At 38.3% G+C, this 15,535-nt stretch overlaps 1 protein-coding gene across 5 annotated transcripts in view; it reads right to left on the reverse strand.

The window, feature by feature from the left end:
- Positions 1-2,223: 2,223 nt before the first annotated feature.
- Positions 2,224-15,535, reverse strand: part of LAMA2 (laminin subunit alpha 2) — a 339,355-nt gene continuing 326,043 nt past the window's right edge. For all 5 annotated transcript variants that reach the window (XM_059842130.1, XM_059842129.1, XM_059842128.1 and 2 more), the window contains 7 exons: positions 13,916-14,028; positions 12,254-12,443; positions 9,719-9,874; positions 6,158-6,311; positions 5,667-5,797; positions 4,862-5,084; positions 2,224-2,486 (listed from right to left, as the gene is read on the reverse strand). In XM_059842130.1, the coding sequence (XP_059698113.1) occupies positions 2,329-2,486; positions 4,862-5,084; positions 5,667-5,797; positions 6,158-6,311; positions 9,719-9,874; positions 12,254-12,443; positions 13,916-14,028 (1,125 nt within the window). In that variant the 3' untranslated portion in view covers positions 2,224-2,328. The remainder of the gene's footprint in view (positions 2,487-4,861; positions 5,085-5,666; positions 5,798-6,157; positions 6,312-9,718; positions 9,875-12,253; positions 12,444-13,915; positions 14,029-15,535) is intronic.

A 15,535-nucleotide genomic window follows, 5' to 3' on the forward strand; every position in this document is an offset into this window, starting at 1 on the left:
AAAAACCCCCAAAACTAACTGCAAAACCTTTGCAAGCATGTTTGGGTTAAAAAAGAATTGAACATGTTGAATTGACTCTAGAGGCTAGGAAATGTGCCTGGGTAGTGTAGTGGGCCAACAATCAGCTGTTGAGTGTTGTGAGACATTCACAACAATAACATTGTCTTGGGGCTTTGTTTATATTTTTTAAGACTTTTTGAAATACTAATCTGTATTTGAAGTATTATGGCCTGCTTTTCTTGTGCTGCTCAAACTAGCCCGAAACATTATTGGCATGAGAATAGGTAAATACATGATGCATAAAGAATAATACAGAAACACATTAATATTTTACAGTGTGCTTGTTAAAAGCACAACCATGTAGAAGTTGAAGACAGTACATGTCCAGTAATTAGGCTTTTTCAGAGACAAATGCATGCTTTACTAATTCTTAGCACTTTGAACACTGAGCAGCCATTAACTGTTCCTTAACATTAAAGGCCAATTGCAACTAAAACTAGAATACTTGCTGAAGGCAATTACTTCAAGACTTCACAGGAGTTAGATGTTTTTTTCTTCAGGTGTATCTGATTGATGTAGACTCCCCGTTAGAGTGCTGTTATACATATTTATTACCATCCCTTTAATGCATTTTCCCAGTGTAAAGGGTTGTTTTTTTTTTTCCTCCCATGAGAGTTTAAAGAAACATTGTATGCCAAAAAGGCCTTTTGTAAAATACAAAGCAATCCAGCAGGAGTGCTCACTGGCAAGCACAAATTTTGCAGGTAGCCTATGCACAAATTTTGCAGCTGCCTTTCTTTTAGCAATGTCAGAATTCCTGAAAATGTGTATTCAAGGCTCCTTGTGGGCAGAACAAAATAATTTTGTAAACCTTTTCATTTAATTACATGGTTGTGCTACCTTACTGCCAGGAATTTTTAAGTTGTTTTTTTATTTTGCATAGGTAGGTTTTTTATGTTCCTACAGCAGCTGTTCTGAAGGTCCAATCACAACCTTTGCAAAACCACAGTCTAACAACTTGAAACAATCCACAGAAAACACAACCCTCACTTCAGTGAAGATTCCACAGCCCTCTAAAACATACAAAGCATGTGGAAAATTGCTAAGATTTGGCATTTTAGTGAGAATCTAGGAAGCAACTTTCCTCTCTCCATCTATAGTTAAACTGCTATCCACATAGCATTATAAATTTTATTTAAGGAAGATTTGGGGTGGCTTCTTCATTCAGTATTCCTTACAAACTGACAACATCAGGCAGAAGCAGCAGAGTTGAACTTTGGAAGCTGCTTTTCAAATAAGAATTTCATTAATAGATAATAGCAGAGATCAGTAGTAGGTGTTGCACTAATAATCTCTGGAATGTTCTTGCTTCACCTCTATTCTGCTCCAAGTGTCAAGATTTCATCTTCCTTTAGAAAACTGGTTTGTGATTTTTTGCTATGTGTAACTTCAGTATCTCTCTTCAGTGGAAGAGAGCAGCGATGTCAAACTTTATTTAAGGACCATTTAAAACTATATTTCAAGATAAGTAACAGAACCCAGTTCTACTCCCTTGATTAGAGACTCAGTGTCCCAACACCAAACAATGTAACCTCTGCTAAAATTCTTTGCTGTTCAAGTGATATAGCAGAGATTTTAGGCGCAACATATTTTCATCAATAATCCCAAATAAATTAAGTACCAACATTTTCCTTCCTGCACTTGGTTCCACAGCTATAGCATGACAACAGCCATATGGACCACATTTAATTTCTCAGTGAAACATCATGGGAAATATGATCAGGAAGGTTTTGTAAAAGCTCTTGGCTGTGACCAAAGCATAATTTTTTGAAGCAAGTTATTATGCTAATGAAGGATAAGGCTGTGCATGCCCACAAGTGCACTGTATTTAGACTTGTAAAGGAATACAAGTGTGGAGATCTATCTCACCAAAAGCATTTAGTGAGCATTTCAGAGAGTTGGACTCGATGATCCTTATGCTTCCCTTCCAACTTGAGATATTTTTGTGGTCTTGTGTTCCATAGAAAAGGAAAAACCTGCAGAGTATATGGTCTCACTCATCACAAGAAAGATGAAACATTTCCATTTCAAGCTATAAGGAAAGAGACAGATAAAAATTACTGTTACTCTCTTAATGAAGGGGATGGGAGAAGGGGTTAGTTCATGCATTCCTGGGAGATACATTGAAAGAGCCATTGGAATATACCACAAACACTAATCAGATACTTGCACAAAGACATTTTATTATTAATGCAATGAAGATATAGATTTATTTTTTTTTTAATCTGAGGTGCTTATATAAACAGACCCATACTGGCTGAGTGAGCATCAGTCTGCAGGGCATGACAGTGGCTGGACACCCTTCAGCTCCAAAGCTTTGCTAAAGTTAATCTCTTGAGGTTTTGCAGTACCCTTGGTCAGCTTTAGAAATCGAATGCAGCCTTTAAAACGGATATTAGTCGTCAGCCCAAACTGGGTCACACCATCTGAAGGAAGGAAAAAAATTAGAAAGGAAAATCATGTCAGTTAGAGTTGATACCTAATTTTGTTCTTTGAGAGTCTTGCATGAGAAGAGATGCCCCCAGAAAAATATGAATGTTTTATTTCCTGTACATTTCATTATTAAAAAATTACAAATATTATGCGCAAATATGATGAATGCTTATGTTAGATAGCAATCCAGACTTCCTTTCTTTTTCTATCCTACTATAAAAGTGGCAGGATCTGAACACATATAAACTGCCATTGTAACCCATGTATGCAGCTTGCTACCTACAAATGGTGTACAATGCACATGTGATGCTCTGCAGATATTCAACTTCTCAAGCTGTTTATCCACAGAATAATAGATGGGAAAAATATGCCAAAATGGATGCAATTTCAGTCCTAACATCACAAAGAAGCCAGTTCCTCAGGATGGATTTCAGATGTCATTTACAGACTGGTTTTGATAGTTTTCAAGTATTCTTTTTTTCCTTTGTTGATAGTAAAACCAGGAGTTGGAGTCTTTTCCACTAATGAAGGAGGGGATGGAAGTGAGGGTGGTTTGCTTGGGAAGCTGGAAATATTTCTCTCAACTGCTTGAAATTTGTGGCTCAACTTGTTTCTCAGTGTTCTTTCAAGTGAGTTGCAGAAGTAACTTTACACTTGCAGAGAGTGTCTGGCCACAGCATTATTTTGTTTCACAGAGGATAAGATGGCTGAATCCATCTGTTTCTCCTTGCACAGGGAAGAGTGATATCAACAGATGAATGCTAGCTTTTATGGGTACCCAGGAATCTCTGTTCTTGTCTATGGTGGTGAAAATTTTCACTACACAGAAAATTCTCCATCAGTTAATTCTAGCTGATTTACAATTGTTTTGCTCTATTTATGCAGCTTCAAGGGGAGTGGAAAAAAACAAATACTAATTTTACAAAATCCCACGGTACTGTGCTTCAAATTTGTGATGTGGCTGTCTGGGTATTGGGAATATTAAAAAAAATCCTGGATGAGCTAGACTAGGCAGCAAAAGAAAAGTGAAGTGTTTACACATGCAGTAGGTTTATTAAATAATTTCATAACTTGCCATGTGGCTGAACTCACAAATATCCCTTCAACATGAGGTAAGTGTAGGTTTGTTTTGTACAGATAGCAGTGTTACTGTGATTTGTGTCTCTCCTCTTGACATGCAGTCCAGAGTGAGACAGTAACTCCATCTGCAGTGTTTCTTCAGTGCTGGCTCCTATGCTAGAATCTTGTTTTGTTATAAAAAGGCTGCCACAAAACTGTTTTCCTTCTGGCACACTGTTGTTGGTCTTTATTGATGGTCATTGTGACTAAAGTTCAACTGTCATATGTCAGTACCAAGGACAATTTTTTAAATGTTCCAAAGCTTGAGAGAGAAGGCTTTTTAGGTGCACTGTATCACACATAAGAATGGGTGAAAAAACAACTTCCAGAAAATAATTTAACAATTAACTAAGATGTGTCTTGCCATTGACCTCAGTATGCACTAGAGCAGACACATACTGCAAACATACTTTGCTTTTTTGTTTTGGTTTGCAAGCTAGAGGGAATATTATTACAAATGCAACAAAATTGGTACTTTGCAAACATATTAACTGTAATTTCAGAAAATAAACTGCTGTTAGAAAATTTATTGACTGTCTATGAAGAGATGAACACTAGCATTTATTATCAGCTTAGTGGAAGATGAAGCCAGCTACAGACCTCAGCCTAATTCTCCATACTGTTCAATTACCTCTCCATACAACAAGTTCTCTTGAGAGCTTCCAGAATACTGATTAGCAAATGTAGATGATGGGTTTTTCTCATTTAAAACCCAGCAGACCACAAGCAAAGGCATTAATTAGAAAGAGATGGTCTTCTTACCTCTCTGTGCAAGCTGTTGCTCTTATTCTCAGTTCCTCAGGTCTTTCAGGCTGATTTACACATACACTGCCCTGCCTCCTCAAGGGTAATATACACTCTTTGGTTAAAATTTGCTGTTTCTAAGTTAAATTTAAATATGCCAAATGCTGTTACTACTGCAAGATAACTATTATGCTATTGCTAAACAGAAAGTTTTTAGAGGGAGGCTGTGTGTGTGTGAGCAGCAGAAGGCAGAAAATCTGCCTGATCCCCTGTGACAGTGCCTATGTTTGAAATGGGGCAGGGGTATCTGTGAGAGTCTCTTGTTGCAGAACTTCTTGTTCTGAAATGCAGCTGAATGCAGAAATGTGCATCCACGTCGACTGATACAAACTCATCCTGTCTTATCACTCATCTTTGGCATACTAGTCCTACTTACATTTAAGCCATTACCAAGGCAGCATTATTGGAGCCTAAGTAAAGCACAATTTGTGTGTTGCATGCTCACCAGGATAGCCCCCGACAAAGAGAGGGTCGTTTGTGTCTGCTGAGGTTGAGGCCCTGTTTGGGCTGTCAGTCTCCACCTGTCTGCCATCCACAGTCAGCTCCAGGCGGTGTTTGATCTTGTTTGCAAGGACCTTGTGCCACTGCCCGTCACACAAACTGCCGGGTGCCTCAGGCTCATAGACAGCAGAGAATCGGCCTGCCCCATTGTCAACGTGAAACATCACCTGAAAAGCACAGCGTGGGCATCAGCAAGCTTTCAAAACAGCTCAGTTGTTTTTGTTAGTTTGTTTGGTTTTTTGAAGTCAACATGGATTGACTGTACACACCAAAGACTATGCGGGTTGCTGTCCCTCTGGGATCTATCACTGAGTTAACACAAGTGGAAATATGCAAAATTGCTGCCTAAGTTGTCATTTTCCCATTTTTTTGGTCTTAGTTTTAGGGTATTTTACACCCCTCTAAAATCTTCATAGAGACAGAATAAGGACTGTTTCCAGACTGTGAATCAAAAGATATCCAAGAAAAGCCAGTATTACTAATGACAAAGCCTTTCCTCAAAACTTCTTATGTAGTCACTAATTTAAGACCTGACTGTAGTTTTAGGAGACTCAAGTATTACAGAATCTTTTAAGCTATCTTTTAAAAGTGTAAAATCCTCTAGAAGCATGGGAAGGTGCAAGTGTGGCTCTCCTTCGAGAGCCCTGTTATTGTTTGAGACATCTTGAGATTGGGATAGTAACCTTGTATTCAAACTACCAATGCTATCTAAGCATAGTTTGAAGAAACAAAATGGCTTTGCTACTCACTTTTCCACCTACTAATTCGATGCCAAGCCCATCCATTTTCTGGCTGCTGACTCCTAGGAGAACACCGTTCATTCGTGTTGTACGGAATTCAAATTCCACGAGCAGATCTGTTCCCACTCTGTATGCACCAACTTGGAGAGAAAAGGGGAAGCAAAATAAAAAGAATATAAGCATCTAATACATTATTCCTAATAATCATCACACAAATTGTGCTGAGTGTAAGGCAAAGTAACTAACTTGACATTGTTAATGCACTCCATTTCATGTGAAACCATTTAAATAACTTTTATGTCACTTGTGCTTAGTGCAAGACCTTGCTAGGAAGTCACATCGTCTTTCCTCAGGCAGGATAACTAAAAATGATCAGCAAGATTTTCAAGTACTGGTCTCACTTTGCCTCCAGACAACTGGAGTTCAGTAACACTGGGGGTTTTTCAAAGCAGAATCTCCTCCTCTGTTCTTTGACTATCACCAGGATTGTTGTTCATTACCTGTTTTGGCAAAGCCTGTTCCATCGAAGTACGTTCCCTTCTGTGCAGTGACAAAGCATTTTCCAACATTGAAGCTGGAAGTTGGATTGTTCAGGTCAACAGGTGATTCTGTCATTTTAAAATTCCTGATGCAGCCATCAATGCTATGGAGGACCTGCAGTCAATATTTCAAACAAAATGTAAAACTATGAGAAGCAAGCCTAAAGCGTGCAATCGATGAGTGCATTTTCTCTACTTCTCTGCTGGATTTATGGAGCTGAATAAAACTTGAATTTTACATGGCTAATCCTTAATATCTGATTGTAATTGGAATCTATTCTTAATCATACTGAAGATGAATTACATTACTTTTCAGCTGTGATGTGAGTCACATCTATTTGGCTTACTGGAAAGGACATAAAATAATACACCACATAATGAAACATAGCAAATTACATCAGCAATGCAAGAATTTAATGGCCTACACTTTGCCTTTTTAATTGGCTAGGTTACGGGGTTTGCAAGTAGATGAAGATAGTGGCTATAGTTCTCTGGGCTGCTGGTAATTTTACTAGGTGGGTTTTCTTTTTTCCCTTCCTTTAATCCCTTTACTGTGGGCCTAATGTTGCATGGTAAAACAGAGGTAATGCAGGTAACATCACTACTAAAATGAACAAAGCCCCTGTGGGAAGGTTGTTGACTGCACACAGTCTGAGGACTGCAGTGATGAAAGCCCCTCAGCTGGCCAGAGAGGCAGGTGGAGGCAGGGAATGTGCTCGTGTCCATGGAGGCTCCTGTGAAGGGTAGCAAACTGCAGCTCGAGTTTGGCTCCTGGGCTGGGCACACTGTGACCCCCAGCTGGGGGTCTGGGCACACTTAGAACAGTGGTTTGATTACCCAGGAATCTGCCTGGGGCAGGGGTTTTTCTGGGTGTGAGCAGGGCATCCCGGTGGGACCTCTGAAAGCCACTGGCATCTCCTCCAGAACTCGCTCTCCCTTCTTCTCTCCAAGTTCAGCATAAGCTGCATTTTGGTTCTCAGATTCAGACAGAGGCTTTGATCTTTGAGTTAGGAAAATCTATCCTTGATACCAGTGAGACAGAGGAAAATGATACATCATGTACTTGGAGGAAGAAAAAGAAGATAGATTCATAAGCAGTGTAGTAGAAAGAAGGAGAATAACCATCAGCATATAAAATTCAGCCTAGAAATACATACAAATACAAAAAGGACAAAGGCACACCTGCAGAGAGAAGTCTTGACTCTGCCCACTACCCTCTCTAACAATGTTCTGACCCATAATTGGAAAGAATTTCCACGAATTTATTTTTTTGTAAATAAAAGCTGTATGTACTATGAAATTATACAGCTTATTACAGCTAAATACACCTGAACAATATTTTCATGAGAACTTGAGCAATACCAGTGAACAAATTCAGTTCTGAGCTGAACAATGCTTTCTGTCAGATTTTTCATAAGTAGTACTTTTTTTTAATTTCAAAGTAAGTCATCTTCAGATCAACAAATCTTGTTATCAAAAAAAAAAAAAAAAGAAATGCCAGAAAACAAAACAAACCTTCACTTCAAGAAAAAATCACAGAAATGCAAGATTTGTAGATGATTAGATAATGTTCTCTAACTTTACAATTTTCTCTTCCCTATGGAAAAGCAAATCTGGTTCTACTTTAGCATGGGAACAGTAATAGGACCTCTTTTGCTGAAAGCAGTTTTGAGTGCTCAAAATGTGACACCTGCTGAAGCTCAACTCTATTATGAAACCCACCATGGTTACATAATAGAGTACTGTGTAGAAGGACTAAAGCGTGTACAGAAGAAAGCCCTGACTAAGGTAACACATCCTTTCAACTTGCTTCAGAGCCTCTGCATGAAGCTACAACCCAACAGTCTTACACATTGCAGTGTACTTTACTGAGCAGGACTGGAAGGCAAGCATCATTTTTTACACATTTGGAGTCACAGCTTCATTTAATCCCAAAGCACATAAGACTGACAGGACCTAACATGACTGTTTTTGCCAGACTGAGCCATTTATCTGCATGGGTTCCCTCCATTACCTCTGACAAATAGCAATAGCTAAGGACACAGTGTGATCTTTCTCCTTAGATTAGTATGTGTAAATTGCAGATATATTTCAAAGAGCATATATTGATACTACTAGGAATTATATGTTGTGGGTAAAGAATTGCTTTTGGCTTTCAGTGCCTCAGATCTGGTTTGGTAAATCCTAATGATTTAGATTAGCCTCAAGTTGGGCTTTCTGCACAATTAATTATTTACTAAGAAACATGATCTTACAGGTCTATTTTCTTTATGGAATACAACTCTCAGATTAGAGTGGTTACTCATCCCCTTCATTCCCTATGCATGAGTCAATACATGGACTTAAGAAGGATCTAGGAGTTCTTTTTCTGTATTTATTTTGTCCACTGAAAGAAGGGAACTCTTGCCTGTCCATAATGGTATTAGACATTGGAAAATTGTATTTGTATTCCATTCCCTAAACATCTTGGTATAATAGTATTTACTCAAGTGCAGTTTCTTTGGGAGTCTCTTTTGTTTCATTACCAGATCTGTGCTTTGCCTGCTCTTCATGGATTCTCTTTACCAACCCAGGATGAGCCCAGACATAGCTCCTACTGACATTCCATTTTTTTTATGTCTGAATTGTGCTGTGCTAGATGCCAAATTTGTTGTTTACAATGATTAAATTCATTCAGCTTCTGGCTTCTGCTCTGAAAGAACCATCTTCAGAGAGAGCAAAAGGAAGCATGGAAGAGGTTTTTCTCCCGTTCTGATACTGGTGTGTCTTGGGAGGTTGGAAGGGCATCAGTGAGATGACTGGCATAGGGTTGTGCAGACAGATGCGGTAGATGGTCTGGGTGACAGAATACAATGTTCCTAGTTAACTCTACAAAATTTAGGACAAAATTATATTTATTTCTCTGGGTTCTCTGTCATCTTCCATGTTAGCATGGAAGCTGGGTATTTGAACCAAGACAGTGATAAATTTATATACGCACATTTAATTTGGAAATAGAAAGAGGACAACAGAATTTGCATGGCCTTCCTTCAAAACACATTCCCTCCTCTTTTAGCAGTAGCAACACAAACCTGATTATTAGAGTAAGCAGCTGTATTCTGGGTACTTTGTCGAGTAATTTTGGGTAATTTTGGCTTCTGATGCTCCTTGTAGGAGATCATTTCACTGTTTATTAGCATTGCTGCTAGATTAATTACAGCCAAGAGAAAAGGCAAGTGGTACTCAGAAACTCTAGCTGTGCAGTGATCCAAATGGATACAAGTGTATGGAACTTTCTGCTTTTCCAAAACAGTAAATAATTGATATATATATATATATTTTTTTTTTTTTTTTTTTTTTTTTTTATTAATTGGATTCTGAGTCAGATCATTCCACTGACAGAATGTTGTTTACCTCCACTAAGGTCCATTTTATCCATATCCTTGAGCAGTCTGAGGGAAAAGCAAGACAAAACTGGGAAGATATTTGCACCAATCAGGACATACTTAAAGCATGTGAGATAACTTAAACCAATTTGCTTACCGGACCAATTCTCCTGGTTGTGTAGTTAATGGGCAATCCTCCCACATACAGCATTCCTACAACATCCAGTATATCGGCCTTCTTGGGGCTCACAGTCTCATTAGAAACTCCATCTACTATGAGATTTCCTTCTTGCTTCACTCGACTTACTTTTATCTAGAAAGACACAAAAATGCGATACAATTACAGATTGTTTCCTGACAGCCCACGCACTTTCAGATTGTAACTAGTGTTACAGTCCAAGACACATAACAATACACAAGAAAGTAGTAGGAGGGGTTACAGAAGTACCACAGCAGCAGCTATGGATAATACTTATAGAACAAAGCTCCTGAGCAAAGTTTTGTGCCAACATTTTACTTGCATCTGGGTCAGGAGGCATCATGAAAATTATTTACTAGAATTACTGAAAAGACTTGAGATGCCTTTAAAATGCTTCATTTTTACGTTACAATTGGCACGGCACAGTATTTTTTTTCCTGGAATCAGACAGCAATTTTAAGTACTGAGAATAGACAAGTACTTCAGAATAAATGCTGAATGTTATGGCACCGGTTGCAAATCTTTGCAATAGTTGCAAATAGCAGCACATGTTTGCAGGAAATATTGAGTTTACGATTCCACTAGCTTGGACATGCCTCAGATCAGACAGTTCATGCTAGAGGTAATACAATACCAACTATGTTCTGTTGGAATTATGGCTTCTGTTCAGACAAATGGACTGTGAACTGCATGGAGGGAGTGCAGTTGCTGAAGAGCTGAGGAAATTCTAGGCCAATGTCTTTCTAGAAGTTTCTATTGAAATATCTACAACTCAGTATAATAACGGTTCTGCATAAAAATGAATACATGCAGAATGCATAATGCATGTTAGCAGATTCCTAAACAGTGTAGTAGTTGGCTCACCAGAATAGCAAAGAGAGACAAACAGCATTTTTTGGCTCTTCTTTAACATGGCTGCTTCTGCTCCAGTTTGGCAGTGAATCTGTCATGCAGTGGGAATGACAACACTGACAAGGATGGCCTGAAGGCAAGGGCCTGAACTTGGTGTTTACAGAAAACTGTAAATTTGAGATGGATAACTACACCTTGGGCAGAAGGAGCATTAGGTGGATGAGACAGGAACTGGGAACAGACATTCTTCCAGAGGACCTAAACAGAGAGCGGGGTAGCAGCAGCACCAAGTGGCTTCTGTAAGACTGATGGAAATGTTTTTAACCTAAATCATTCCAAATGGAGAAAAGGTTGTCACTAAAGGATTATTTTAAAGAGAAGCCCCTGCTTTATCAGACACAAAGACTTTCGCCTTTTCCTAAAAGCATTGCCTTCCCTCCTTCTCAAAATTTTTTTTGCTTTTTGGGAACTGTGACTTTGTCTCCATTCTCTGCTACAGAAACAGGATCTACAAAAAGGGGCCCTCTCTTGTAGAGTGTCAGGCTGTATGCCCAAAGAGCACAATCTTCCATTAAGAAATATATGCTCCACTTAGTTCTTAGAATAAATTTTTTAGAATAAAGAGAAAATGGCTAAAGAAGCAAAACCATCTCTTCTGTATCTACAGAGGGAGTAGCAGAATGGGGTCTTGGTCTGCTGCCAGTGCTTCCAGGCATTATATGAAAGAGATAAATGACTACTACAACTTCATTTTTTCTCTTTATGAAATACCTTGGTTTAGAGGAGTTGCTATCATCAAAAAGTTCATGACTGAAAACCTCATGAAAATAAAATTCCTGGAGAACAGAGTGGAAATGAGGCAATTAAAGTGTAAGAGAAAATGCAATTCGATTTTTTTCTCATTTGGGGATGAGATGTGGATGCTGAATTTCTAAATATCTGTACAAAATTCAATGTAACTTATAGCATATAAATTCAACCAACAGTTACATGTATACTTTGCTTCTCTGTCTTGAACGATGCCTTCCAGTAGGTCACCTAATGAATACACTGTGTGTCTGTTGTCCTTGGCCCAGTAAATATTAAATTTCATAGCTGTGATATCATTCCTTCTCTTAGCATCCAAGTGTCACAGGAATTGCATATAATGCTCCCTCATAAAGTCACAGAAGGTGCTGCCAAATAAATCCATGAATATCATATTTATTCCCTACTGAATTAATAATCCAGGGAAGGTTTACTTACATTTTACTTCTTTTTTTTTTTCCCCTTTATTCTCAGCAATCTGCCTTAACAATGACATTATTAATGTAGAAACAACTGGTTTTAATGGTGTATTCCATCATCATGAGCTGATACTCACATGAGCCCTATTAAGCAAGAAGGAACATTTTCTGTAGTTCCTTACTATCCATGGCACATATTTTAAATATGTTCAGAAATATGTGTTTCCTGAAGGACACATTTCCGTGTACCAGTGCATCTGACAAAATTTTTTGCTAGATTATTTTCTCTTTTTCCCTAGAAAATACTAGTTGTAAAGTTTGGCTTGTGTGGACTACATTTTGCAAATATCTCAAGGCAAAACAAAGCTCACTCTTACCATTACAAAGAATAATTTAGAATTAGACACTATTATACCTGGTGCCACTGGCCATCATTTATTTTGTTGGAAATCATTGTGCTGGTGTTTCCACTCCCCAGATCATAACTGAAGTAAGGCAGACCATTCTTTATTTGAACTGTAGCAAAATCAGCGTGGTTGATGCGGGCCATATAGAACAGCAAGCCAGAATCAGCTGTTGTTCGGACTTCAAATTCAATTGTGAGCCTAGAAATCAAACAAACAGGTACCAGTAAAAAAGGAAAAGATATTTGGAGTCAGGCCCTAGGCAAATTCATCTGCTTGACCTTTTTGTGTTTTTTCTAAAAAAAATTTATACTGCTAGTGGCCAATTTTACTTGTCCATTAGAATTCAAGGAAAATCACCTGGTTTTATGCAAATTACATTTCACACCTATCTGATCTCTGACATGTGAGCATTCATTAGCTCCTTTGCTATGGAGATAGAAAACTACAATCTTGGCATAGAATTTCAAGATGCAATTCTCAGCTGCAGCTGTAGCAGCTAGAAAATCCCAGCACTTGTAAAATTCCAGCAGCGTTATCCATCATCCACACACATAATGCTCACAAAGAGGAGAGAGCTGTAGTGACAGCTGGCAAATGTTGAGTTTCTAATGAGTTGTATTGCCTGAAGACAGGTTGCAAAACTTTTAAAGAAGCAGACAGAACAGTTTACAATGAGGATATAAAACACTTATTCTGATCTCTCCCAAGAGAAAATGAGGCTGTGTCTGAGCAAACCTAATGACCCCTTGGACAGAATGGTAATGCTGAGAACCTCCTCAAGGAAAGGTTCTCAACATTACCATGAACCTGTGAAGAAATTATTTACATTTTCTAATGCTAAAGTTGCACTGGCAATACATCACTAACTTTGCTCAAGCTGAGCTGCAAAGTCAGTACCTGAAAGCAGCTGATAATATAAATGAAAAATCATTGCATGAAAATGATCAGTCCAGGATCATTCCTAGTTTTCTAAAATTAGCATATGTGGTACAACATATTATAGGGATAAATAAGCATGGGGCTAATGGATTTGGAAACTATAAGCAGCAAAACTGCTTAGTGATGTGTCATGGCACGTTTGTTAATGACCATGTGCCTGCAGAACAAAAATTAAAACAACTAACAAATTCCATTTTCACAAATCCATTGAAAAAAGTCACATTTTTATAAACAGTTCATGGAATTCCTTTGCATGCCAACAGCTACATGTATATAGTGTTATACTTTGGGGTAGCAATATAATTTCTCCTTTTTACTGTGCAAGATTGATCTTAAATATTGGAGGAAAGGGAAAAAATTTCCTTCTTAAAAGAAATTATAAAGTTACTGAACAATAAAACTTTCCTCTGAAAAAGCCATCTTTGAAGTCAGTTGCACAACCTGATTCCATTACTCTGATTTTTAGGAAATTAGTCTGGGATCTGTGCATGCCCAAACCTTTACAAACAAAGAAGTAAATTGTTTTTGTGAGCTACTTAGGTGGGCATTTCGTTGCGTAGATTTTATACTTTAACGCATTTTTAGGTTTGCTTAATGAAATTAATTAGTCATGGCGTGTGATCTTTTCACATTATGTCCATAGTTTTGGGAGATACCTTTGGGAGAATTAGAAGAGGCATTTTATTTTGACAGTATTCCATAAAAACTCATTGCTGAAACAAACATCATACCTGTTTTTCACTTTTGTGTCATCAAATGCAACTGCAATGTGGCTGTTCCTTGAAAGACCAAACTGCTTGCCACCTTCTAAAATGGCTGGTTCTGTGTCAGCAGCGCAGGAATCCTGCAAAATACACAGCAATCATGCAAACTTCGTATTTTGTATCTGTCTCAGCTGTGCATATGCTGGGAGTCTGCCACCTGCTCAGGACTGAGACTATTGTACCTAGTCTAGAGACTGGCCCTGCAATTTTCCAGTGAGACGATGTCTCCTCAAACCAGCTAAAGTTATAAACCAGTCTGACAGGAACTTGGTGTAAAGGCAGAGCTCATTAAGAGAGCTGTAAAAGCAAATAAAAGTTATATATGAGCATTGCTGCTTTCATGCTTTCACCAGTGGACATTTACAAGAGTCTTAAGTGATTTCCAGGCAGTTCAGTGTACTCTTAGCTCACATAACTGAGTTTTACACAGTAGGATGCCCTCTTACAGAAATGAAACAAGATTTAAGTTTTAAAGGGATGCTTTGTTGTCAACTTGAAATCCAGTCACCTTAAAAATAATGAGTTAAAAGTAGTTTCAGATACTGCAGCTGTCAATGAATCCTTCATTTTACTTCTTTATATTGTTTTACAACTGTATTCTTTGCTTAATGTGCTGTTGTTTCCCCTGGTGCTGTTGGAAGGCGCCCCCAAACAACCAGGGAATGCGAATAACTGATGGATAGATGTAACAGCTGTTGAAATCCCCCAGCTGTCTAATGCAGAGACATTACCCAGCTTGTAAAGAAACAAACCCCTCCCTGTAGTTCCACTTCTATTAATCTTGAAGTGGTGCAACAATGCAAGGTAAAATATCTTCTGCCCACTGTAATTTTCTCATTTTAATTTCACCAGGTCTTTTAATCTCTGGTCCTAAAGCTCTTGTTAGGAGTGCCTGGGGCAATGTGAGACCATGGTAATTACCAGCTTCTACTCACGTCTGGCTTTTGCCTCCCACTGAGAGTATTGTGAGGAAACTACTCAGAGGATCTAACTCAACAAAATATCGGACAATACTGCTGGGAAAGAAACAAACTTTGATAGCTGCAAGCTCTGTTTTTAAGCACTGTGGCTGCTATCATTTTGGATTGGTGACAGTCTCTTATTTGAGCCCTGACTCAGCAGGGGCCTGCAAAGCACAAGGTGCAGAGGTTTGCTGACAGAGTTCTTTCTCTGAAATATTTTAAAAATGCCATGAGTGACTTAAGCCCTGAGATTTCAACTGGAAAGAGGAAATTTATTTCCCTCTCCCACTCAGTATTTCTGCAATATTTTTTGCTTTCACACACCACAAAGATCTTTACAACAGTATAGAACACCTCTTAAATATAGTTTTGCATAATAAATGCTCTGGTTTGAATATGACAGAGTAGAACACCGTGCATTATGACAAAAACAATTGATACATCAATATGCAATGGAGGGAAAAACAGGGAAAATTCATCAGGACCAAGCAGGGTTATGAATGTATAATACAGTCTTCCAGTGATCATCAAAAATAAAAGACAAATCATATTCCCATAATGCAGGGTAAAATTTTGAGTTATTTAAAGCTTTACAGGCTTATCTAGAAGTCTAACAACTAAGCTA

Source organism: Haemorhous mexicanus, chromosome 3 (genome assembly GCF_027477595.1).
Source record: "Haemorhous mexicanus isolate bHaeMex1 chromosome 3, bHaeMex1.pri, whole genome shotgun sequence".
NCBI classification, from domain to species: Eukaryota; Metazoa; Chordata; class Aves; order Passeriformes; family Fringillidae; genus Haemorhous; species Haemorhous mexicanus.